This window comes from Hyla sarda, chromosome 1, assembly GCF_029499605.1.
Source record: "Hyla sarda isolate aHylSar1 chromosome 1, aHylSar1.hap1, whole genome shotgun sequence".
Taxonomy (NCBI): Eukaryota; Metazoa; Chordata; class Amphibia; order Anura; family Hylidae; genus Hyla; species Hyla sarda.
The window spans coordinates 309,067,589-309,094,460 of record NC_079189.1 but is presented as its reverse complement, the minus strand read 5'-3'; the positions used below and the strand labels follow the sequence as shown (position 1 = coordinate 309,094,460).

General features: G+C 41.9%; 1 protein-coding gene across 2 annotated transcripts in view; it reads right to left on the bottom strand.

The window, feature by feature from the left end:
• HOPX (HOP homeobox) overlaps positions 1-26,872 on the bottom strand; it is a 36,870-nt gene that overhangs the window by 4,977 nt on the left and 5,021 nt on the right. For both annotated transcript variants that reach the window (XM_056518244.1, XM_056518245.1), the window contains exons 2-3: positions 7,036-7,077; positions 5,258-5,454 (exon numbers count right to left, since the gene is read on the bottom strand). In XM_056518244.1, coding sequence (XP_056374219.1) covers positions 5,258-5,422 — 165 coding nt within the window. In that variant the 5' untranslated portion in view covers positions 5,423-5,454; positions 7,036-7,077. The remainder of the gene's footprint in view (positions 1-5,257; positions 5,455-7,035; positions 7,078-26,872) is intronic.

The following is a 26,872-nucleotide window of genomic DNA, read 5'->3' as shown; positions in this document are numbered from 1 at the left end:
TAAATCGACTAAGCAAACATATGTTTGTGGGGCACTTGTATTTGTATCCATGTATGTAGTGAGTATGGGTATCTGTGCTGGGTGTGTATGTTTCCTTCTATGTATGTATTAAATGTGTGTATGTGTGTGCACTTGTATGTGCTGGGTGTGTATGTTTGCTTCTATGTATGTATTAAATGTGTGTATGTGTGTGCACTTGTATGTGCTGGGTATGTATGTTTGCTTCTATGTATGTATTAAATGTGTGTATGTGTGTGCACCTGTATGTGCTGGGTGTGTATGTTTCCTTCTATTTATGTAGTAAATGTGTGTATGTGTGTGCACCTGTATGTGCTGGGTGTGTATGTTTCCTTCTATTTATGTAGTAAATGTGTGTATGTGTGTGCACTAGTATGTGCTGGGTGTGTATGTTTCCTTCTATGTATGTAGTAAATGTGTGTATGTGTGTGCACCTGTATGTGCTGGGTGTGTATGTTTCCTTCTATTTATGTAGTAAATGTGTGTATGTGTGTGCACCTGGTATGTGCTGGGTGTGTATGTTTCCTTCTATTTATGTAGTAAATGTGTGTATGTGTGTGCACTAGTATGTGCTGGGTGTGTATGTTTCCTTCTATTTATGTAGTAAATGTGTGTATGTGTGTGCACTAGTATGTGCTGGGTGTGTATGTTTCCTTCTATTTATGTAGTAAATGTGTGTATGTGTGTGCACCTGTATGTGCTGGGTGTGTATGTTTCCTTCTATTTATGTAGTAAATGTGTGTATGTGTGTGCACCTGTATGTGCTGGTTGTGTATGTTTCCTTCTATTTATGTAGTAAATGTGTGTATGTGTGTGCACCTGTATGTGCTGGGTGTGTATGTTTCCTTCTATTTATGTAGTAAATGTGTGTATGTGTGTGCACCTGTATGTGCTGGGTGTGTATATTTCTTTCTATTTATGTAGTAAATGTGTGTATGTGTGTGCACCTGTATGTGCTGGGTGTGTATGTTTCCTTCTATTTATGTAGTAAATGTGTGTATGTGTGTGCACCTGTATGTGCTGGTTGTGTATGTTTCCTTCTATTTATGTAGTAAATGTGTGTATGTGTGTGCACCTGTATGTGCTGGGTGTGTATGTTTACTTCTATTTATGTAGTAAATGTGTGTATGTGTGTGCACCTGTATGTGCTGGGTGTGTATGTTTTCTTCTATTTATGTAGTAAATGTGTGTATGTGTGTGCACCTGTATGTGCTGGGTGTGTATGTTTACTTCTATTTATGTAGTAAATGTGTGTATGTGTGTGCACCTGTATGTGCCGGGTGTGTATGTTTTCTTCTATTTATGTAGTAAATGTGTGTATGTGTGTGCACCTGTATGTGCTGGGTGTGTATGTTTTCTTCTATTTATGTAGTAAATGTGTGTATGTGTGTGCACCTGTATGTGCTGGGTGTGTATGTTTCCTTCTATTTATGTAGTAAATGTGTGTATGTGTGTGCACCTGTATGTGCTGGGTGTGTATGTTTCCTTCTATGTATGTAGTAAATGTGTGTATGTGTGTGCACCTGTATGTGCCGGGTGTGTATGTTTTCTTCTATTTATGTAGTAAATGTGTGTATGTGTGTGCACCTGTATGTGCCGGGTGTGTATGTTTTCTTCTATTTATGTAGTACATGTGAGTATGTGTGTGCACCTGTATGTGCTGGGTGTGTATGTTTCCTTCTATTTATGTAGTAAATGTGTGTATGTGTGTGCACCTGTATGTGCCGGGTGTGTATGTTTTCTTCTATTTATGTAGTAAATGTGTGTATGTGTGTGCACCTGTATGTGCCGGGTGTGTATGTTTCCTTCTATTTATGTAGTAAATGTGTGTATGTGTGTGCACCTGTATGTGCTGGGTGTGTATGTTTCCTTCTATTTATGTAGTAAATGTGTGTATGTGTGTGCACTTGTATGTGCTGGGTGTGTATGTTTCCTTCTATTTATGTAGTAAATGTGTGTATGTGTGTGCACCTGTATGTGCCGGGTGTGTATGTTTTCTTCTATTTATGTAGTAAATGTGTGTATGTGTGTGCACCTGTATGTGCTGGGTGTGTATGTTTTCTTCTATTTATGTAGTAAATGTGTGTATGTGTGTGCACTTGTATGTGCTGGGTGTGTATGTTTCCTTCTATTTATGTAGTAAATGTGAGTATGTGTGTGCACCTGTATGTGCTGGGTGTGTATGTTTCCTTCTATTTATGTAGTAAATGTGAGTATGTTCCCAGTGTGGCCCTCTCATTCCTGGTTCCCAACATAACTTCCCATTTCATTCCTGGTCCCATCATGGCTCCCTCTTTTAGGGTGTGTTCAGGGATTTGCGCAGTTAAAATTTGCCATGAAAATAAGTCTCATTGAGAATGGGCATTTCCACATGAATTCCGCTAAAAGGACATCTTCATCTACGGAACATCCAGTGTTTGACATAAGCAGCAGAACCCATTAAAATTAACATGAGGCTGCTGTAAATGGATTAAACTCTTTCGCTTGTGAACATTCTGAATGGAATCTCCCCTGTAGTGTAAATGAGCCCTTAGTCTTAGCCCCCAGGATTGCTTCTCGCCCTAGTGCATGATGATGTGGGCTTCACACTCCTCTCCTATAATGTTCTCTGACACTGGAAATGCTTAGGTCTAGTGATGCGGCACAGCTCATTTCACCTTTCATCCCATCCCTGATCATCAGCCATGACCATGAACTATATAGGCACCTTTACTCACAATATAAACAGTATTTTTAGTAGATATAAACCAATGGTTATTCACAAGTAGTTAATGTATGAGCACTCCAGACCCCACTGATCGGACTCCCACCTATCACTAGAACATGAATCCCAAGCTTCCCATTCCTCCTCCCCTCAAGAACATAGTGAAGAGGAGCAGCTGTCTTGTAAGCATGCTGCCTCTACTGTCATGGCTGTATTTGTATTCTGTATTTCACACAGAAAAGGATGCAGTAACACATGTTTTGCTATACACATGTTTATTCCCTTTGTGTGTATTGGCACTAAACCAAAAAAGCGAGGTAAAAAAAGCAAATTGGACATAATGTCACCAAACTCCAAAAATGGGCTGGACAAAATTGGCACACTTTCAAAATTGTGGAAAAATAAGATTGTTTCAAGCATGTGATGCTCCTTTAAGCTCACCTGGGGCAAGTAACAGGTGTGGGCAATATAAAAATCACACCTGAAAGCAGATAAAAAGGAGAGAAGTTCACTTAGCCTTTGCATTGTGTGTCTGTGTGTGCCATACTAAGCATGGAAAACAGAAAGAGGAGAAGAGAACTGTCTGAGGACTTGAGAACCAAAATTGTGGAAAAATATCAAGAATCTCAAGGTTACAAGTCCATTTCCAGAGATCTGGATTTGCCTTTGTCCACAGTGTGCAACATTATCAAGAAGTTAGCAATCCATGGCACAGTAACTAATCTCCCTGGGCGTGAACGTAAGAGAAAAGTTTATGAAAGGTGTCAACGCTGGATAGTCCGGATGGTGAATAAGCAGCCCCAAACAAGTTCCAAAGATATTCAAGCTGTCCTGCAGGCTCAGGGAGCATCAGCGTCAGCGAGAACTGTCGACATTTAAATAAAATGAAACGCTATGGCAGGAGACCCAGTAGAACCCCACTACTGACACAGAGACATAAAAAAGCAAGACTATATTTTGCCAAAATGAACTTGAGTAAGCCTAAATCCTTCTGGGAAAACATCTTGTGGACAGATGAGACCAAGATAGAGCTTTTTGGTAAAGGACATCATTCTACTTTTTGCTGACAATGGAATGAGGCCTACAAAGAAAAGAACACAGTACCTACAGTGAAATATGGTGGAGGTTCAATGATGTTTTGGGGTTGTGTTGCTGCCTCTGGCACAGGGTGCCTTGAATGTGAGCAAGGCATCATGAAATCTGAGGATTACCAACGGATTTTGGGTTGCACTGTACAGCCCAGTGTCAGAAAGCTGGGTTTGCGTTCGGGATCTTGGGTCTTCCAGCAGGACAATGAACCCAAACATACGTCAAAAAGTACCCAGAAATGGATGGCAACAAAGTGCTGGAGAGTTCTGAAGTGGCCAGCAATGAGTCCAGATCTAAATCCCAAAGATCTTAAAATTGCTGTTGGGAAAAGGCGCCCTTCCAATAAGAGAGACCTGGAGCAGTCTGCAAAGGAAGAGTGGTCCAACATTCCGGCTGAGAGGTGTAAGAAACTTATTGATGGTTATAGGAAGCGACTGATTTTGCCAATAATTTTGTCCAGGCCATTTTTGGAGTTTGGTGTGACATTATGTCCAATTTGCTTTTTTTCCTCCCTTTTTTGGTTTAGTTCCAATACACACAAAGGGAATAAACATGTGTATAGTAAAACATGTGTTACTGCAATCCTTTTCTGTGAGAAATACTTCATTTTCTAGAAAAACTTCAGGGGTGCCAACATTTACGGCCATGACTGTATAAGTCTATAAGATTGATGCAGACCACAGTGCATCACATTTCACTATAGTGTTGCCCTTTCTTTGGCATTTTATCAGTCTTGGTTCTAGGCTCTTATGATTTGCAAAACATAAAGAAATCTGGCATTTAGAATCCAACGCAACTGAATACAGTACATTAGCATTTGCAATCTTTTAGAACCCACAAGTCTCATAATATTTCTTGTGACATACGTTACACACCACAAAGTTTAATTTAAAATAATTAGAATATCTTTAATTGCCATTTCAATTCTTTCGGTGGAGGCCGAAATCAGATCAGTGCAGCAGAATCCCATTGAAAACAATGCAACAAAATGTTCAAGCAGAATTTTTCACTGGATTCCACTTGGAAATTCCGTCATTTGAACCTGAAGGGGTACTCCGATGGAGTAATAATTTTTTTCAAATCAACTGGTGCCAGAAAGTTAAACAGATTTGTAAATGACTTCTATTTCAAAATCTTAACCCTTCCAGTACTTATCAGCTGCTGTATGCTCCACAGGAAGTTGCATTTCTTTTTGGAGTTCTTTTCTGTCTGACCACAGTGCTCTCTGCTGACACCTCTGTCCATGTCAGGAACAGTCCAGAGCAGGAGAGGTTTGCTATGGTGATTTGCTCCTACTCTGGACAGTTCCTAACATGGTCAGGGGTGTCATTAAAGAGCACTGTGGTCAGACTGAAAAGAATTCCAGAAGGAAATACAACTTCCTGTGTATTTGATTTGAAAAAAATGATTTTCCACTGGAGCTGATGCAGTAGTAATTCCATATACCTCTGTCTCCTGTTCCGTCAGTCCAGCCTCAGCTGCTATTAGCATCAGAGTAGTTTGTTCTGGGTGCTTGCATACTTTATTGAAATTATATTCAAGAATCTCGATCTGCTCCTTGCTCAGGTTGTTGTCTTCATTTTCGCAGGTGTTTTTTTTATGGGCGCTCATCTTAACCAGCAAAGTTCATGTACCAGTCAGGACTGTAATTACAAAATATAGCTAGAATCAATATCTTCATAGTCTGCAAAGAATTCACATCTACAAGATTATAGGTTTTATTAGGTATTTTAGGTAAATAACAATGAATGCCTGCTGTTTACAGAAATCTAGAAGCCACTCTATTTGAGCAATATGTATCCTATGTTATCAGTGATTATAAGGAGTAGGAACAACATTGGGGTAAATATGGCTATATACATTACATAGTGGTAGCTTTATGGCTGAACAGTTGTTAAAGGGTACCTCTCATCAAATAAACTTTTGATATATTTTAGATTAATGAATGTTGAATAACTTTCTAATAGCATGTTAATGAAAAATATGCTTCTTTCTATTGTATTTTTCCCGATCAGTCCCGTCAGCAAGCATTTCTGACTCATGCTGGAGTCCTAAACACTCAGAGCTGCCAGCCTGCTTTGTTCACAGCCAAACAGGCTGTGAACAAAGCAGGCTGGCAGCTCTGAGTGTTCTCCTCTGTGAAAAAAGCAGACTGGCAGCTCGTAGTGTTTAGGACTCCAGTATGAGTCTGAAATGCTTGCTGCCAGGACTGGTAGGGAGACCCCTAGTGGTCATTTCTTCAAAGTGGAAAATTAAATAGAAAGAAGCATATTTTTTAATAACATGCAATTGTAAAGTTATTCTGCATACATTAATCTATAATATATCAAAAGTTTTTTTTGATGAGAGGTACCCTTTAAACAGACAGAGTCATGCACATTTCCGTCCATATTGGCAATTGACAGTTTTCATCAACTTTACTCTAATGTGTCTAGGTACTTAAATGTAGCTATTGTGTATTTTGGCCTCTGGGGAAAAACAGGAGGCCACAATACACAATAGATGGTGGATCAGTCCTCCTGAAATTATTGGATTTATCTAAAGCACAGCTATGAAGTAAATATGACCTGCCTTACCGAATAATCCCTTTCTTACTCCTAAAAGATCCTTGAATTTACGAGATATTTTGGTCACAAGCCATTATATTTCTCAGAAAAATCAGAATTTTCTGAACACAAGGGGTTCCAAATGGGGGAGTGTATCTTGCGGTGGATGTGGGGTGTGCACTTTCATGGAGAGATCAGGTGAATTTGAGAGTATGGATGGGCAGAAATGTAAGATCATTCATTACATTAATTGTAGAACCTCAGGTGTTGTATATTACGCATATTGTCCATGCCGTAAGATTTATATTGGAATGACGACAAGGGAACTGCGTGTTCAATTATGGAACATGTGAGGGATATTAAGAACAGCACAAGAATGAGACAGGAGAATTTAAGATGAAAACCGCTTGCTAGACATTTTGCGAAATGTCATAGGGGCAATTGGAGATTACTGAAAATTAAAGGGATAGACAGAATTTATTGTGGCAATAGGGGTGGTGATATGGCGAGACTGCTCCAACAAAAAGAAACTAAATGGATTGTAATATTAAACACCATGACTCCAAAAGGGTTAAATGAAAGCCTAAGTTTCACATCTTTTTTTGTAATGGGTTTTGTTTTAATGTTGATTTTAATACTGGTTGGTCTTTTTAGATGATACCCCAGATGTAAGCTTACCGACACTGTTGTATTCCAGAGGATGGTCCCGAGTTTTGGTTTCTATTGTCAACAAAGAGGAAAAAGAAGAAGGAAAACATGAAAAGAGAATTTTCATATAGATAAAATATACATAGAAAATATATAATAAATATTGTATTGTAATAATTTTAAGTATTGCATAATATAATATATGGAGTGGATGATATATATATATATATATATATATATATATATATATATACATTCGGTATGGATGAGTGTATGTCTGGCCCTAGGGTTGTATGTTCACTTGGTCGGGTGTGGTGTGAGTGTGTGGGTGCATGTTGGTGTGGAGGAGGTGGTGGTGGTGTGTGTGTCTGTGTGTGTGGGGGGGGGGGGCGTTGTTGATGGGGAGGGATGTGAGTGTGGGGTATATATATATTGGGTGGTGGAATATAATTGAGTATAATGTATATCACGATTGGTTTATATAAAAATAATTTGGTGATTTAACGCAAGAGGTAGTCTATTTTATAGTATAAAGAGAATATAAACACTATGTTGGGGTCACATGATGACCAATAATCTATTGATGTGATATCACCTTGGGTGTGTCATTGAGGTTATACACATATACACATAATTATATAATTAGGATGGGGCTGGACTAGATCTTATATATGTTAATAATAATATGGATTATGTGAATGGGGATATTAATTATCCTAGATAGTATATGGCTGTATATAGTCAATTTGGTGAATAATAATATATTATATAAATAAGGGCTGTTTTTCAATTCCACTATATTATGGCATATTACTATTTCTGTTTTACGTTACTTGGGATAGGTTATTATATAGGTTATTTGTGATAGATATTTGTATAGGTCATAAATTGTAGTGTATAAAATATGATATTTATTACATGGCAGTAATGGGGCATTATATTAATAATATTGTGTTGAGATATTGATTGGATATTATGGTAGGTCACTATGTTTTGATAATATTAGTACAATAACATTTTTGGGTAATGATAGAGGTTTAAAGATATATATATATATGTTTACACTTAAAGTTGTTGATTTAAAGGGGTATTCCAGGAAAAAAAAAATGTATATATCAACTGGCTTCAGGAAGTTAAACAGATTTGTAAATTACATCTACTAAAAAATCTTAATCCTTTCAGTACTTATGAACTGCTGAAGTTGAGTTGTTCTTTTCTGTCTAAGTGCTCTCTGATGACACGTGTCTCGGGAGCTGTCCAGAGTAGAAGCAAATTCCCATTGCAAACCTATTCTGCTCTGTGATGTTCTTGAGACAAGCAGAGATGTCAGCAGAGAGCACTGTTTCTAGACAGATAAGAACAACTGAACTTCAGTAGCTGATACCTATTGAAAGGATTAAGATTTTTGAATAGAAGTAATTTACAAATCTATTTGAGGCTCAAGGTCTCTGGATAAGGAATACACTTGTTTATTAATATCAAGATAAATCAGATATTTATTAAATTAATTTATATCAAACTGACAATCCGGGATCACAGGGCCCTTGTAAGTCCACGGAGTCAGATAGATTTAGATAAAAATATGTCATTTAAAATCATAAAAAATTCATATTTAGAAATTCATAAATATAGAAATAAAAAATATGTATAAGACCACTGGAAATGGTAGCAGCTAATTCATATTGGCACTCTGGATAGCAATTGGTTATAGGTAAATGTCCATTAAAGTGCCATTGCAGTCCTAGAAGAACATCACAGTCTTTCACACTTATAGAATGTCCTTTTGATTGTAACAGTTAAGTGGCAATTGTGTAATAATCAGGTGTCTGTGACCTCAGACTTTACCAAAGCAACTATGTTTCTTATAGATCATACAGAGCAATTGTAGGATACTGTATTCTTTAGTTCAGTAGCAATGGTTAGTATACTCAAATACCAGCAATTCATTCAAACTATGCGCATAGTATTAAAGTGGATTTATCTCACCGGTCCGGATGCAATTTTCGGATGTATAGTTATCGCTCCTTGCTCATCCTCAGCGATGTCGGGCAGCCATCTGTCCTTGCTCGCTGGCCTGAGAGCACACCGCTGGAGTCTCTGCCGACTCCTATTTACGCGGTGCTATCGGATGGTGGGCAATGTATACAGGGGCTGCATCGCTTGCAAAGGCTGGTATTCCAGGTGGCGTCCTCGTGCAGGTAGTGCGCGCTCCCGGTCTCTGACCGCACGCTCAAGAAATGTCCGTGTGATAACTGGTGGTTTCTATGGACTGCAAATAGTGATGGTTAAATGAGTGGTCTCATACGTCTCTTAGGGGGGTCGCTGGATGCGTTTCAGCACCCACTAGGTGCTTTCTTCAGCGGCTTAGATATATATATCTAAGCCGCTGAAGAAAGCACCTAGTGGGTGCTGAAACACGTCCGGCGACCCCCCTAAGAGACGTATGAGACCACTTATTTAACCATCAATATTTGCAGTCCATAGAAACCACCAGTTATCACACGGACATTTCTTGAGCGTGCGGTCAGAGACCGGGAGCGCGCACTACCTGCACGAGGACACCACCTGGAATACCAGCCTTTGCAAGCGATGCAGCCCCTGTGTACATTGCCCACCATCCGATAGCACCGCGTAAATAGGAGTCGGCAGAGACTCCAGCGGTGTGCTCTCAGGCCAGAGAGCAGGGACAGACGGCTGCCCGACATCGCTGAGGATGAGCAAGGAGCGATAACTATACATCCGAAAATTGCATCCGGACCGGTGAGATAAATCCACTTTAATACTATGCGCATAGTTTGAATGAATTGCCGGTATTTGAGTATACTAACCATTGCTACTGAACTAAAGAACACAGTATCCTACAATTGCTCTGTATGATATATAAGAAACATAGTTGCTTTGGTAAAGTCTGAGGTCACAGACACCTGATTATTACACAATTGCCACTTAACTGTTACAATCAAAAGGACATTCTATAAGTGTGAAAGACTGTGATGTTCTTCTAGGACTGCAATGGCACTTTAATGGACATTTACCTATAATTCTATGACATACCAATTGCTATCCAGAGTGCCAATCTGAATTAGCTGCTACCATTTCCAGTGGTCTTATACATATTTTTTATTTCTATATTTATGAATTTCTATATATGAATTTTTTATGATTTTATATGTCATATTTTTATCTAAATCTATCTGACTCCGTGGACTTACAAGGGCCCTGTGATCCCGGATTGTCAGTTTGATATAAATTAATTAATAAATATCTGATTTATCTTGATATTAATAAACAAGTGTATTCCTTATCCAGAGACCTTGAGCCTCAAATATCTTTATTGTTTAGTAGCCTTTTTCAGACACCTTAGTTGCAGGTGTCAATTTGAGTTGCCCGGGTCGTTGTAGTGAAACTTTCCACAGGAGCCTCTCCATTCTTTACAATAATTTACAAATCTGTTTAACTTTCTGGAGCCAGTTGATCTAAAAAAAAAGTTTTTTTTCCTGGAATACCCCTTTAAGTTAATATGTAATGGTGTATTATATAATTGAATTTATTTAGTATGTATTTAATTATTATTAATTGAGTATATATATATATATATATATATATATATATATATATATATAATGTTTATCTAATTAATGAATTTTGGATGAAATTATGCCCTTATGTATTGGATATAGTCATGCAATGCTTTTATGAAATGTGATACTGTTTTATTTTATGTGATTCTATATGACTAATCATGTATGCATGTATGTTGTTGTGGATGATTAACATTGTGATTGATATGTTTGCTATATATTTTTCCGGACTCAGGGGCCATCTGGGAAACAATGTAGTGACATATGTGATAATGTAGAAGACTGATCCCAGAGCGCACGCTCCGATACCCCTGGCAGAAGTCCGAGTCTAATGTGTCTAGTTAGGGTGGAAATTGTCATGGTCACATGGCCGCTGAAGCCCGATGACGCTGCGGGTTCGGAGTTCTGCTTTTGGGGCTCGGCTTGTGTACCGATAGGAGGGATCGGTGTATAAAGAGTCAGGTAAGCTAGGTGTAAACACTTCCTGACGAAGTGGGGTTGCCCACGAAACGACGTCTGTTGAGTGTGCACAGTGTGGTATATGGCCACTGACAATAATCCCGGAGCAGGTAATGAGTGTTACTGAATATTGATATTATGTGGGTATATGTTTTCCTCATTACCAAAACTGATTTTAATGGAGGTTGATTAGATATACTTGCATATTGCTATCACTTGAATATACTGTGGCTGGGGAATGGTGCTATTAATGGGGTATATGTTTTTTATGGGATAGGGTTTTTTTTTCTTTTATTGTGTTTTTTGAATAATTGTATTGTGGTTATCTTTTGATATAATAAAGGCTATTTTTGAATAATGGTAGTGGAATTTTTTGGGTGATATTGTAGGTTTAATATTGAATGTTGGTATTGTTACCTAGTAGTTAATCACAAGAACTTTTCCCAGGTTTATATATATATATATATATATATATATATATATATTATATATATACATTACATAGTAGTAGGTTTATAGCTGAACAGTTGTTAAACAGAGTCATGCACATTTCAGTCCATATTAGCAATTACAGTTGTTTTAACTGTCCATACAAAATGAATGGGCAAAAGTGAACAACCTTGAAGATAACATTCTTTTGTGAAAAATTAGTGAAGAAAAGCTCTTTTATTCAACTATCAGGCTATGATCAGTCAACTAAAATGATCGTTCATTGTTAAATTTAATTTGATAAATGACCATTTTGGTTCAAAATTGACAGTTTTCATCAACTTTACTCTAATGTGTCTGGGTACCATAAATGTAGCTATTGTGTATTTTGGCCTCTAAAGAAAAACAAGAGGCCACAATACACAATAGATGGTGGTTCAGTCCTCCTGAAATTATTGGATTTATCTAAAGTGCATGGCTAGCTTATCTTAAAAACACAGCTATGAAGTAAATGTGACCTGCCATAAAGTAAATCAGCAAGATTTCCGGCTCCCAGGTGTCTTATATACAGGAGAACTATCTTAAAGGGAGTGCTCCTAATCTCAGCTTGTTACCTATATTAAAGACACCTGTCCTTAGAGGGAATCAGTCAATCAGATTCCAAACTCTCCACCATGGCCAAGACCAAAGAATTGTCTAAGGATAGCAGGGACAGGAGTGTAGACCTACACATGGCTGGAATGCGCTACAAGACCACTGCCTAGCAGCTTGTCGAGAAGTTTAAAACAGTTGGTGCGATTATTCTCAAATCACAAAATAGCTGTCAAACTTCCTAGGTCAGGGGCTCCATGCAAGATCTCACCTCGTAAAGTTTCCATAATCATGAGAACTAAAAATGGTGAGGAATCAGTCCAAAGTCACCAAGAAAACAGTTGGTAACACACCATGCCGTGAAGGACTGAAATCCTGCAGAGCCCCCTGCTCAGAAATGTACAGGTCTGTCTGAAATTTGCCTATGAACCTCTGAATGAGTCATTGGCATAGTATATATATATATTTTTATTATTCTGTCTATCACTGTTCAAATAAAACTACCACTTAAATTATGGATTGATCATTTCTATATCAGTGGGGAAAAAATCAGCAGGGGGTCAAATAATTTTTTTAAATTTAGTTAAAGGGGTACTACCGTGCTGAACCGTGCTGACAACTTATCCCCTATCTAAAGGATAGGGGATAAGTTGCCTGATCGCGCGGGGTCCCGCCGCTGGGGACCCCCGCGATCTCGCACGCAGCACCCCGCTCTCATCAAGCCCCGGAGTGAACATCACTCCAGGTCTGATGACTGCCGATCACGGGGCCGGAGTATCGAGACGTCACGGCTCTGCCCCCATGTGACGTCACCTCAATGTAAGTCTATGGCAGGGGGCTAGACAGCTGTCTCGCCCCTGCCATAGACTTGCATTGAGGGGGCGGAGCGTGATGTCACACGGGGGCGGAGCTGTGATGTCACGATCACCGTCCCCGTCATCAGACCCGGAGCGGATGTTCACTCCGGAGCCTGATAAGAGCGGGGTGCTGCGTGCAAGATCGCGGGGGTCCGCAGCGGCGGGACCCCATGCGATCAGGCAACTTATCCCCTAACCTTTAGATAGGGGATAAGTTGTAAGCACGGTAGTACCCCTTTAACACTGTAGTATATAGAATTCATTAGTTACCTTTCTTTAGACAGCGGGTTGTTTTCATATGATGTATGCAAGACGTGTCATCTATTTAAAGGGTCTGCCCTCTTCTAACAATCACTTTTATGTTAGAGTTGTATTTTGCTTAATAAATCCCAAAATGTTAAAATGATGCCATTGAAAAGTACAACTTGTCTCGCCCAAAACAAGCCCTTATGGCTATGTTGGCAATAAAAATTAAAACATTATAGCTATTAGAATGCAAAACTGGGCATTAGGTCCAAACTGGCTTAGTCACTAAGGGGTTAACTCAAGGTTGCTGTGCCTTTTCCTACTACTTATTAGCTAAAAGATGTCTTAGGAAATTGAGAAGAAAGAGCAATCTGTTGCTTTCCATGTGTCATATGTAAAATAGATGATGTAATATAATTGCGTCTCCTATAGTTGAATACTGCTGCAGTCCTATGGACCAGAACTGTCCCACAAATCCTACACATTGACACACTGGGATGTTCTTTGCAACGGCATTGAATGGCTTGTTAAACAAAATACTTGTCATATACTCTCAAGTGTTGGGGCTATTTGTATGTACCATATTTATTGGGTAACTGGAGTGCCTTTATATTTGCTGGTAACCAAATGACTGGAAGATATGCAGGAATGATTGTATTACATGTTCCTTTACTATAGTTTGTTACCAACTTCTGAGTATAAAGTTCACTTTAGAGGCAGTTATATGGTTTGTATAATTCAGAAGATAATGCATTTAATAGTGGTCCCTCAAGTTACAATTTTAATTGGTTCCAGGACGACCATTGTATGTTGAAACCATTGTATGTTGAGACCAGAACTCTATGGAAACCTGGTAATTGGTTCTGAAGTCCCCAAAATGTCATCCAAAAAATAGGAAAAAGTGAGGATTAAAGAAAAATAAGTAGATAACTAATATAGATAAAGCAAATCCTTACATATAAAAGTAAGAAAGATCTACTGGAAGATGTAAATCACTGTCTATGTCAGTGTTTCCCATCCAGGGTGCCTCCAGCTGTTGCAAAACTACAACTCCCAGCATGCCCGGACAGCCGTTGGCATGCTGGGAGTTGTAGTTTTGCAACAGCTGGAGGCACCCTGGTTGGGAAACAATGGTTTATGTAGAGGATAGGAGCTTCTTCAGGGTCCTATACAGTACATGCAATGTCCCAAATGGAGCCGCCCTTATTTGGTGTCCAAAGAAGCAGCTAAGCCAGGCACAGGTAAGGAGTAGTACAGAACTTGTAGTTCTTCCCTGTACTGTAGGGGGCGCTACCAGAAACCAGTCAGTGCATGCACTTCAGTAATAGAGGTAAAGAGTACAGAACATGTAATACCTCCCTGTACTGTAGGGGGCGCTACCAGACACCAGTCAGTGCATGCACTTCAGTAATAGAGGTAAAGAGTACAGAACATGTAATACCTCCCTGTACTGTAGGGGGCGCTACCAGACACCAGTCAGTGCATGCACTTCAGTAATGCAGGTAAAGAGTACAGAACATGTAATAGCTCCCTGTACTGTAGGGGGCGCTACCAGACACCAGTCAGTGCATACACTTCAGTAATACAGGTAAAGAGTACAGAACATGTAATACCTCTCTGTACTGTAGGGGGCGCTACCAGACACCAGTCAGTGCATGCACTTCAGTAATGCAGATAAAGAGTACAGAACATGTAATACCTCCCTGTACTGTAGGGGGTGCTACCAGACACCAGTCAGTGCATGCACTTAAGTAATAGAGGTGATTTACCAGTAAAATGCCCATTCTGATTGGTCAGTTCCTCCAGTTGTGACACGTTTCACAGATCTGGACTGTCCATAACATTGTATGTTGAGTCTGGTTTCAAGTTACAATGGTCCAGAAAAAAACATTGTATGTTGAGGCCATTGTAAGTTGAGGGATCACTGTAATAAGATATACTCCCTGCAGGGCTGTTTGAGTCCACGGGATACAGATTGTTTTAAGTGAGCTACTTACTGTATGAGTTATTCTTCTAGTATTAACTGAGAACCTTTACCATAAGGTGATTTTATCATATTGTTTTATAAGATCACCCACATTGGGAGGGGGGGGGGGCGCTTTAGACCCTCCATCAATGTGGATCTGTTCCCAGGGAGAGTCGGGGGCTCCCGTACAGGAGATCGCGGGTGGTCCCAGTAGTCAGACCCCCTGATCTATAGAGAGGATAAGTTTTCAGCGTGATACTTCTTTATGGTCTATTCACACGTACAGTATCCTGCGCAGATGTGATCGCAGGATTTTCTGCTGAAGATTTCAATATAAACTACATGACTGAACACAGCGTCAAATCCTGCGCATCAAATCTGCACAGAATACTGTAGGTGTGAATAGATCCTTAAAGAAGAAATATCATAGAAAAAAAAACGTATACCCTATCCAAAAGATGGGGAATAAGTTTTAGATTGCAGGGGTCCGAGCACTAGGGGCCCCCCACGATCTCTTGTACGGGAGCCCAGGCTCTGCTCCACAGTCTTGACCCCTGCTCTACGCGGAGGCTGCCATCCCCCCTCTATATAGCTCTATGGGAGAGCTGAAGATTGCCGAACTGGCTCTCCCATAGAGCTACATGGAGGGGGCGTGACGCTCCACTGCGAAGGAGAGCCGGGGATAGGGGATAAGCCTTCAGAAATGGGGATACGTTTTCTTCCATGATGCTTCTTCTTTGAGGTATATTCAAGGGAATGTATTTGTTGCAGAAATTTCTATGTCTGTCTAATTCATCTGAATGGTGTAGATTTACTACAAAAAAATCTTCTGCATGTTACAAACCCTTAGCGTACCCATACACAGTATAAAGTTGGCAATAATGGATGATTCAAGCTAAATCTTTTAGGAGACAATATTCCCAGAAAAATGATTTGTGTGACCAGTGTGAACAACTGTAATGGCCAGTATGGATTAAATATGTATGTCTGTGTCTGTGAAACTATCATTTTTAGACAAATATTTACTCAACAATTGTTTAATCATCAGCCTACCTCTATGTTACGTGTATGGCCACCTACAGTATATAATGCCTCATGTATGTAAGCAAGTACAATACTGGATTTTCATTCTTCTTTAAAAAAAATTAGAATAAAAGATGATATCTAAATAAAAAAAATTGAATCCATAGTAATTTATATATACATTTTTTATAGTAGACTATATACAGGGATTTATCCTAATATAATGCACAATGCTCAATAAAGCACTAATCAGATTTACTAGGTGTCTACATTTACCAGTACTTGAATATTTATGATTCATAAATCAAATTCCAAGCTTTTAACATAACATTGCCAAACATTACCATCCCTTGTTTTCATGATGTAACCTGTCTTTACATGTTGTATTGTGAAGATTTCATTGATGATCATTATGCTTGGGCGGAGTGTTAAGAATTGCCTCCAATAGGTGTGTCTGCCAATGTGGATGTTTTCTTAAAGACAAATTTTATTAACCCCTTAAGGACACAGCCTATTTTAACCTTAAAGGGGTACTCCTGTGGAAAACTGGTGCCAGAAAGTTAAACAGATTTGTAAATCACTTTTATTAAAAAATCTTAATCCTTCCAGTACTTTTTAGGGGCTGTATACTAAAGAGAAATCCAAAAAAGAAATGCATTTCCTCTGATGTCCTGACCACAGTGCTCTCTGCTGACCTCTGCTGTCCATTTTAGGAACTGTGCAGACCAGGAGAAAATCCCCATAGCAAACATATGCTGCTCTGGACAGTTCCTAAAATGAACAGCAGAGGTCAGTAGAGAGCACTGTGGTCATGACATCAGAGGAAATGCATTTCTTTTTTGGATTTCTCTTTAGTATACAGCCCCTAAAAAGTACTGGAAGGATTAAGATTTTTTAATAGAAGTAATTTACAAATCTGTAATTTTCTGGTACCAGTTGATAAAAAAAAAAAAAAAAAAAAGTTTTCCACTGGAGTACCCCTTTAAGGACACATGCCTGGGCAGTCAATGGCTATCCGGCAATACTGGGAGTTGTTGTTTTGAAACAGCTGGAAGCTCCGTTTTGGAAACAGTGCCATACGAGGCGTTATACATTTTTATGGGGGAGTGGGCTCTTTATTTTGTGTAGTGTTTGAGAATTTGGGAGTTTGAGCTGCAGCAGAAAATTTGCCACAGCTAAAACTTGGAGCGGGAAACTCTCTGTTTACCCCCGCTCGTGTACCCTGTACATTTACATGGGGGGGACCGACCTCCAGTTGTTGCAAAACTACAACTCCCAGCATGCACTGACAGATGGTGGATGCTGGGAGTTGTAGTTATACAACAGCTGGAGGCACACTGGTTGCGAAACATTGGGTTAGGGTTTCTTACCTAACTCAGTGTTTCGCAACCAGTATGCCTCCAGCTGTTGCAAAACTAAAACTCTAAGCATGCACTGACAGCCAAAGGGCATGCTGGGAGTTGTAGTTATGCAACAGCTGGAGGCACAAGTACAACTCTCAGCATGACCTTTCTCTGTCTGCACATGCTGGGAGTTGTTGTTATGCAACAGCTGGAGGCACACTTTTTCATAGAAAAAATGTGCCTCAAGCTTTTGCATGACTTAAACTCACAGCATGCACAGGCAGCTGAAGGGCATACTGGGAGTTGTAGTTGTGCCTCCAGCTGTTGCATAACTACAACTCCTAGCATGCCCTTTGGCTGTTCATGCTGGGAGTTGTTGCTAAGCAACAGCAGGGAGCACACATGCCTCAACTCCTGCTGCCAGATCGTGCCGCCGCTCCTCCGGACCTGACTCTGGACCGGCCGGTAAGGTGACCCCCGGCACCGCTGATCACCCGCCCCGCAGGACCCGTGATTGGTTGGCCGGTCTCAGCCAATCAATCATGGGGATCGTGAGGTGTCACCATTGCCACCTCACTCCTGGTGGGCAAGGGTGATTGGTGCTGTCGCGGACAGCATCAGTCACCGTTATTTTCCGGGTCAACAGGTCAGCAGTGACCTGATTGACCTGGAAAATCCGTGATTCGCCGGTCAGAATTGATCGGCAAATCACGGCAATCACCAACAAAGAGGGGTCTCAGGACCCCCTGGGTGATATGCCGGGGGAGCTGCTGTTAGATGACAGCAGCCATCCTGGGCCGATCACCATGTCTGGAGACGCAGTGATCAAGGAGTGCAGTGCTTTAAATGATTGGCGCTGTGCGATAAGTATCTCTTAGCAGCGCTTGTCTTTAAGGGGTTAAAATTAGAGTTGAGTGATCCCAACCTGTAGAACCTGGGTTCGCCTAGAACTTTGGCTTAACTTTTTAACATTAAGTTTACCAAAGATTAGAACTTTACCTGGTTCGTGTGATGAGGGATGAGGAACACATGGTGTTTTGTTGCCATTTCAGCATAGGATGAGAAAGTTTAAATACTGAGATGACTTCAGGGTAGTCCAGAATACTTTGCAGCTAGCAGAAAGGTCACATGACCCCAGCTTAGACAGTCATTGTGTGCATACAACTCCCAGGCCAATCAGAAGACAACATAGGGGTGGGTCTCATAAAACCCAGTTAGCAGTGCACAGAAGAACTCACTGTGGAACTACTGATCCCAGAAAGCTTTCATAACACAATACACAGCAATTTGAGCAAAACATTAGGCAGTGGGCTGACCTCGCTGACTTACAATAACGCACCCAGTTGCTGCACTACAAATCCCAGCATCATGACTGCAGAATGAGCCCATAGAAAGCTATCACACTACAACACAAAGCAATTTAAGGAAAGTATTAAGCAAAGCATTGTGCAGTAGGCTGACCGGTGTTTTACCTGTATTTTATATTTTACCTGTATAAATATAGAGCATTTCTAGAAAGGTTTTTAACAAAAAACACATTTGTAATGGTAAGAGTGAAAGTTCACTGAGCCTTTTTGTACACCATGTTACCTGTGTCTTCTGGGTTTAAACAAATATAGAGCAATTCTAGCTGGGTTTAACAAAAAAAAAAAAAAAAAAAAGCATTACAAGGAGTTTGAGTAAAATATGACTAGGCATCTTGTTTTGAGGGTATGAAATCAAACTACTTTGCTTGAAGCTCTGGTGAGTGCTGGGACCTCTTTTATTAGTAAACTTTGACTAGGCCTTATTAAGGCAAGTTAGGCTACTTTCACACTGCCATTTGTCTCCGGCAGTGTGAAGCCCGTTATTTTAGGATCGCAAATAACGGGGGAAAAATGCTCGCACAAATTTTTCTTCCACTACTCGCCGCAAAAAGAAATAACAGGTCCGTCAGGACTCCATCATATTGAATAGGGTCCATCGAGAACCTACGGCACCTGTTGGGACCCGTCAGATAACGGGCCCCGACAGCAGTTCGAAAGGAGCCTTACCTGTATATTCTGGGTTTTTAGCTGGGATAAACAAAAAACAGCAGTGACAGTGAAAGTTCATTGGCAGTTTCTCTGCTAATTGAGTAGTTGGTGAGTGACAAATCACCCCAAAAACTAAATCCCCTTAAAATCAAAAAAAATAAATAAAAAAGGAGGATAGGGTAGAAGAAAGAGCTCCCCTGCCATGTCCTCTGGCAGTAGGCATGATGGTGGTAGTACCAGCACTATGGCCAGGTGCCTGGTTGTAGTAGCGCAGGTTGCGCTATGCCTGGCCAGTGCATTAGCCTTGAGGAGGAGTCGTATCACAGTCAGCCTTTGAAGTGTGTTTCAGAGGTGCTGGAGGTGGAAGTTGCGGCTGTCATAGCACTAGTGGTGGTAGGGGTGGTGGTGATATTGTATGCTGAGGGGGAGTAAAGAACCTATGATCAGATATCAGAGGTTCAGTGCGTGTTCACTTGCCAGCCTCAAAACCTGTTGCTACTCCCAAAAGGGAGAATTTTTGGAATGTTTGGAAAAAGCTATTTCATCTTTCGATATCTCAATTTTTACACCAGAAGGCATCTGCCAACAAAAAAGAATACTAAATGCCCTGTTGTTTTAATGTTAACACCTTAAGGACCAAGCCCATTTTGGCCTTAAGGACCAGAGCATTTTTTGCACATCTGACCACTGTCACTTTAAACCTTAATAACTCTGGAATGCTTTTAGTTATCATTCTGATTCCAAGATTGTTTTTTCGTGACATATTCTACTTTAACATAGTGGTAAATTTTCGTGGTACCTTGCATCCTTTCTTGGTGAAAAATCCCCAAATTTGATGAAAAATTGGAAAATGTTGCTTTTTTCTAACTTTGAAGCTTTATGCTTGTAAGGAAAATGTATATTACACATAATTTTTTTTTAATTCACATATACAATATGTCTACTTTATGTTTGCATCATAAAATTGATGAGTTTTTACTTTTGGAAGACATCAGAGGGCTTCAAAGTTCAGCAACAATTTTCAAATTTTTCACAAAATTTTCAAACTCACTATTTTTCAGGGACCAGTTCAGGTTTGAAGTGGATTTGACGGGTCTTCATATTAGAAATACCCCACAAATGACCCCATTATAAAAACTGCAACCCTCAAAGTATTCAAAATGACATTCAGTTAACGTTTTAACCCTTTAGGTGTTTCACAGGAATAGCAGCAAAGTGAAGGAGAAAATTCACAATCTTCCTTTTTTACACTCGCATGTTCTTGTAGACCCAATTTTTGAATTTTTGCAAGGGGTAAAAGGAAAAAATGTATACTTATATTTGTAGCCCAATTTCTGTCGAGTAAGCACATACCTAATATGTCTATGTAAAGTCTTCGGCGGGCGCAGTAGAGGGCTCAGAAGCGAAGGAGCGACAAGGGGATTTTGGAGAGTACGTTTTTCTGAAATGGTTTTTGGTGGGCATGTTGCATTTAAGAAGCCCCTATGGTGCCAGAACAGCAAAAAAAAAAACACATGGCATACCATTTTGGAAACTACACCCCTTGAGGAATGTAACAAGGAATAAAGTGGGCCTTAATACCTCAGAGGTGTTTCACGACTTTTGCATATGTAAAAAAAAAAAATGTTTTTCACTAAAATGTGTTTCCCCCCAAATTTCACATTTTTGCAAGGGTTAATAGCAGAAAATACCCCCCAAAATTTGTAACCCCATCTCTTCTGAGTATGGAGGTACCCCATAAGTTGACCTGAAGTGCACTACGGGCGAACTACAATGCTCAGAAGGGAAGGAGTCCTATTTGGCTTTTTGAGAGCAAATTTTGCTTGGGGGCATGTCGCATTTAGGAAGCCCCAATGGTGCCAGGACAGCAAAATAACCCCCACATGGCATACTATTTTGGAAACTAGACCCCTTGAGGAACGTAACAAGGGGTACAGTGAGCATTTACCCCCCACTGGTGTCTGACAGATCTTTGGAACAGTGGGCTGTACAAAAGTTTTCATTTTCACAGACCACTGTTCCAAAGATCTGTCAGACACCTGTGGGGGGTAAATTCTCACTGCACCCCTCATTACATTCTGTAAGGGGTCTAGTTTTCGAAATGTGATCACATGTGGGGTTATTGTTTTTTTTTGCGTTTGTCAAAACCGCTGTAACAATCAGCCACCCCTGTGAAAATCACCTCAAATGTACACGGTGCACTCTCCCTTCTGGGCCTTGTTGTGCGCCCCCAGAGCACTTTGCGCCCACATATGGGGTATCTCCTTACTCGAGAGAAATTGCAATACAAATTTTGGGGGGCTTTTTTACCTTTTACCTCTTGCGAAAATGTAAAGTATGGGGCAACACCAGCACGTTAGTGTAAAAAAATTAATTTTTTTACACTAACATTCTGGTGTAGACCCCAACATTTCCTTTTCATGAAGGGTTAAAGGAGAAATACCCCCCAAACCTTGTAACGCAGTTTCTTCCGAGTACGGCGATACCCCATATGTGGCCCTAAACTGTTTCTTTGAAATACGACAGGGCTCAAAAGTGAGAGAGCGTCATGCGGATTTGAGGCCTAAATTAGGGACTTGCATAGGGGTGGACATAGGGGTATTCTACGCCAGTGATTCCCAAACAAGGTGCCTCCAGCTGTTGCAAAACTCCCAGCATGCTTGGACAGTCAATGGCTGTCCAGCAATACTGGGAGTTGCTGTTTTGAAACAGCTGGAGGCTCTGCTTTGGAAACAGTGGCGTACCGGACGTTCTTATTGGGTGGGGGGGAGGCGGGGGGTTTACTGTGTAGGCATATGTGTATATGTAGTGTTTTTAACTTTTTATTTTATTTTGTGGTAGTGTAGTGTTTTTAGGGTACAGTAACACGGGCAGGGGATTACAGCGAGTTTCCCAGTGCAAAATTTGCTGCATCTCGAACTTGCAGCGAGAAACCCACTGTAAAACCCTCGCCCGTGTGAATGTACCAGCTGTTGCAAAACCACAACTCCCAGCATGCATGGTCTGTTAGTGCATGCTGGGAGTTATAGTTTTGCAACAGCTGGAGGCACACAGGTTAGGAAACACTGAGTTAGAAACAGACAATGTTTCCCAACCAGTGTGTCTCCAGTTGTGGCAAAACTACAACTCTCAACATGCACTGACTGTCCAGGCATGCTGGGAGTTGTAGTTCAGCAACATCTGAAGGGCCAGATGTTGCTGAACTAAAACTCCCAGCATGCCTGAACAGTCAGTGCATGCTGGGAGTTGTAGTTTTGCGACAGCTGGAAGAGCACAGATTGGAGACCATTATACAATGGTCTCCAAACTGGGGCCCTCCAGAAGTTGCAAAACTACAACTCCCAGCATGCCCAGACAGCCAAAGGCTGTCTGGGCATGCTGGGAGTTGTAGTTTTCAGACTCCTAGAAGCAGCAGTGAAGATCTTCACTGCTGCCTCTGAGGACCATGTACTTACCTGCCGGTCCCGTCGCAGCTCCTCGGTCCCGCCGCTGCTCCAGGTAAGGCCGCCGGTCCCCGCGTGTCCCCCCCCCATGCCGCAGGTCTCCACGGGGGATCTGAACTTTCACCCCAGGTCACTGTGATTGGTCCACAGGGACCAATCACAGTGATCGCTGACCAGGACCATCAATGGATGGTCCTGGGGGGTGAAGCAGAAGTTGTCTACTGCTGGAAACAGCGGGACTTCTGCTGGTTAACCCGTGCGATGCTGCGCATTGCCGGGTTAACTGTATGCCTTTTATAAACTGCGGGGTGCGTGAACGCACTGCACAACCGGACGTTTATAAACGGCAGTCTGCGGGAAGGGGTTAATACATACATAATCCACTAGCGCAGTGTTTTTCAACAAGCTGTTAGTTACCATGGGTTACCTACCGCATGTCGTTCCTAGGTGATCTAGCAGCGTTATACAGGGCTTTAGAGCTCTTAGCCAGTCTTTTGTGGGTTATTGCATTTCAGATTCGTCTAGAACCTATTTGCCACAAACCAAACTTTTTTGAAAAGTTCTGTGAGCCCCCAGTAAGCCAAAATTTTCCAAAAATGTGCCCATTTCTAATTTAAACGTGTGTCTGTCAGTGTCCGTTAACTATACTACTACAACTATATCTGCAACTGTATACACCAGTATGTCATTTTGGAAAGTTATCTTCTACAAACTGTAAAGCCAATGCTTTGTCTTTAACCCACCACCCCTTGCATGAAAAAATTGTATAGGAAATAATTTTATATATGCTATAAAGTATTACACCATTAAATATAATATCATATTAGAACTAACTTATTTGCGTTGACTCTTACATATGGCGGTCGGATGAAGACTGGATCCAGAAGTGCTCAAATTGTCTTGTACATTATTAACTTATGATGTGCAAAAGTGTCATTTTAGGAAAGATTTTAGGTCCGGTCACAAAACCAGATACGGGGCAGAAATGACTCTGGTCGGCTCAATAAAGTCAATGGATTTCAGCGCTGGTCCGGCTGGGGTACGGGAGCCGATGGTTCTCCCCTCCCCCAGCCGGATCCGGGAGCCGTAGCCTGAAAACGTGGTGTGCATGCACCCTTATGGTGGTATAGGTGGCATGACAATGTCATCATGCCACCTGCATTGTTCCACTGGAGCCAGGCCTGGCAAGAGGAAGCCTGTCCTACACAAGGTTGCCAACCTAATTGTCACGGTGCCGGCTGGCAGGTGGTGGATCCTCTGTGCCAGAGAGGGATTGGCGTGGACCGTGCTAGAGGATCGGTTCTAAGTCACTACTGGTTTTCACCAGAGCCCGCCGCAAAGCGGGATGGTCTTGCTGCGGCGGTAGTGACCAGGTCGTATCCCCTAGCAACGGCTCAACCTCTCTGGCTGCTGAAGATAGGCGCGGTACAAGGGAGTAGACAGAAGCAAGGTCGGACGTAGCAGAAGGTCGGGGCAGGCAGCAAGGATCGTAGTCAGGGGCAACGGCAGAAGGTCTGGAATCACAGGCAAGGAACACACAAGGAACGCTTTCACTGGCACTAGGGCAACAAGATCCGGCGAGGGAGTGAAGGGGAAGTGAGGTGATATAGGGAAGTGCACAGGTGTAAACACTAATTGGAACCACTGCACCAATCAGCGGTGCAGTGGCCCTTTAAATCGCAAAGACCCGGCGCGCGCGCGCCCTAGGGAGCGGGGCCGCGCGCGCCGGGACAGAACTGACGGGGAGCGAGTCAGGTACGGGAGCCGGGGTGCGCATCGCGAGCGGGCGCTACCCGCATCGCGAATCGCATCCCGGCCGGAGGTGGTAACGCAGCGCCCCGGGTCCGTGGAACCGACCGGGGTGCTGCAGTGAGGGAAGTGTAGCGAGCGCTCCGGGGAGGAGCGGGGACCCGGAGCGCTCGGCGTAACAGTACCCCCCCCCTTGGGTCTCCCCCTCTTCTTGGGGCCTGAGAACCTGAGGATCAGACTTTTGTCCAGGATATTGTCCTCAGGTTCCCAGGACCTCTCTTCTGGACCACAACCCTCCCAATCCACTAAAAAAAAAGTTTTTCCTCTGACCTTTTTTGAGGCTAAGATCTCTTTGACAGAGAAGATGTCCGAGGAGCCGGAGACAGGAGTGGGAGGAACAGATTTAGGAGAAAAACGGTTGAGGATGAGAGGTTTAAGAAGAGAGACGTGAAAGGCATTAGGGATACGAAGAGAAGGAGGAAGAAGAAGTTTGTAAGAGACAGGATTAATTTGACACAAAACTTTAAAAGGACCAAGATAGCGTGGTCCCAACTTATAGCTCGGGACACGGAAACGGACATATTTAGCGGAGAGCCATACCTTGTCTCCAGGGGAAAAAATGGGAGGAGCTCTTCTTTTCTTATCTGCGAATCTCTTCATGCGAGAAGAAGCCTGTAAGAGAGAATTTTGGGTCTCTTTCCATATGGTGGAAAGATCACGAGAAATTTCATCCACAGCGGGCAGACCAGAGGGCAAGGGGGTAGGGAGGGGGGGAAGAGGGTGACGGCCGTACACCACGAAAAACGGAGATTTGGAGGAAGATTCAGAGATTCTGAAATTATACGAGAATTCGGCCCAAGGTAGAAGATCTGCCCAGTCATCCTGGCGGGAGGAAACAAAATGTCGTAAATAGTCACCCAAGATCTGGTTAATTCTCTCTACTTGTCCATTGGATTGAGGATGGTATGCAGAAGAAAAATTTAATTTAATCTTGAGTTGTTTACAGAGAGCCCTCCAGAATTTAGACACAAATTGGACGCCTCTATCCGAGACGATCTGTGTAGGCAACCCGTGAAGACGAAAAATGTGTACAAAAAATTGTTTAGCCAACTGAGGCGCTGAAGGAAGACCAGGAAGAGGGATGAAATGTGCCATTTTGGAGAATCGATCAACGACCACCCAAATAACAGTGTTGCCATGGGATGGGGGTAAGTCAGTAATAAAATCCATACCAATCAGAGACCAAGGTTGTTCGGGGACAGGTAGAGGATGAAGAAAACCAGCGGGCTTCTGGCGAGGAGTCTTATCCCGGGCACAGATAGTGCAGGCTCGCACAAAGTCCACCACATCAGTCTCTAGAGTCGGCCACCAATAGAAGCGAGAGATGAGTTGCACAGATTTCTTAATGCCCGCATGACCTGCGAGATGGGAGGAGTGACCCCATTTGAGGATCCCAAGGCGTTGGCGTGGAGAAACAAAGGTCTTTCCTGGAGGAGTTTGCCTGATGGAGGCTGGAGAAGTGGAAATCAGGCAGTCAGGAGGAATGATGTGTTGAGGAGAGAGTTCAATTTCAGAGGCATCTGAGGAACGAGAGAGAGCATCGGCCCTAATGTTCTTATCAGCAGGCCGAAAGTGAATTTCAAAATTAAATCGGGCAAAGAACAGAGACCACCTGGCCTGACGAGGATTCAGCCGTTGGGCAGACTGGAGGTAGGAGAGGTTCTTGTGATCGGTGTAAATAATAACTGGAAATCTTGATCCCTCCAGCAGATGCCTCCATTCCTCAAGTGCTAATTTAATGGCTAGAAGCTCTCGATCCCCGATGGAGTAGTTCTTCTCCGCCGGAGAGAAGGTCCTGGAAAAAAAACCACAAGTAACAGCATGCCCGGAAGAGTTTTTTTGTAGAAGGACAGCTCCAGCTCCCACTGAGGAGGCATCAACCTCCAATAGGAAGGGTTTAGATGGGTCAGGTCTGGAGAGCACGGGAGCCGAAGAAAAGGCAGACTTGAGTCGTTTAAAGGCGTCTTCCGCTTGAGGAGGCCAAGACTTGGGATCGGCATTTTTTTTTGTTAAAGCCACAATAGGAGCCACAATGGTAGAAAAATGTGGAATAAATTGCCTGTAATAATTGGCGAACCCCAAAAAACGTTGGATGGCACGGAGTC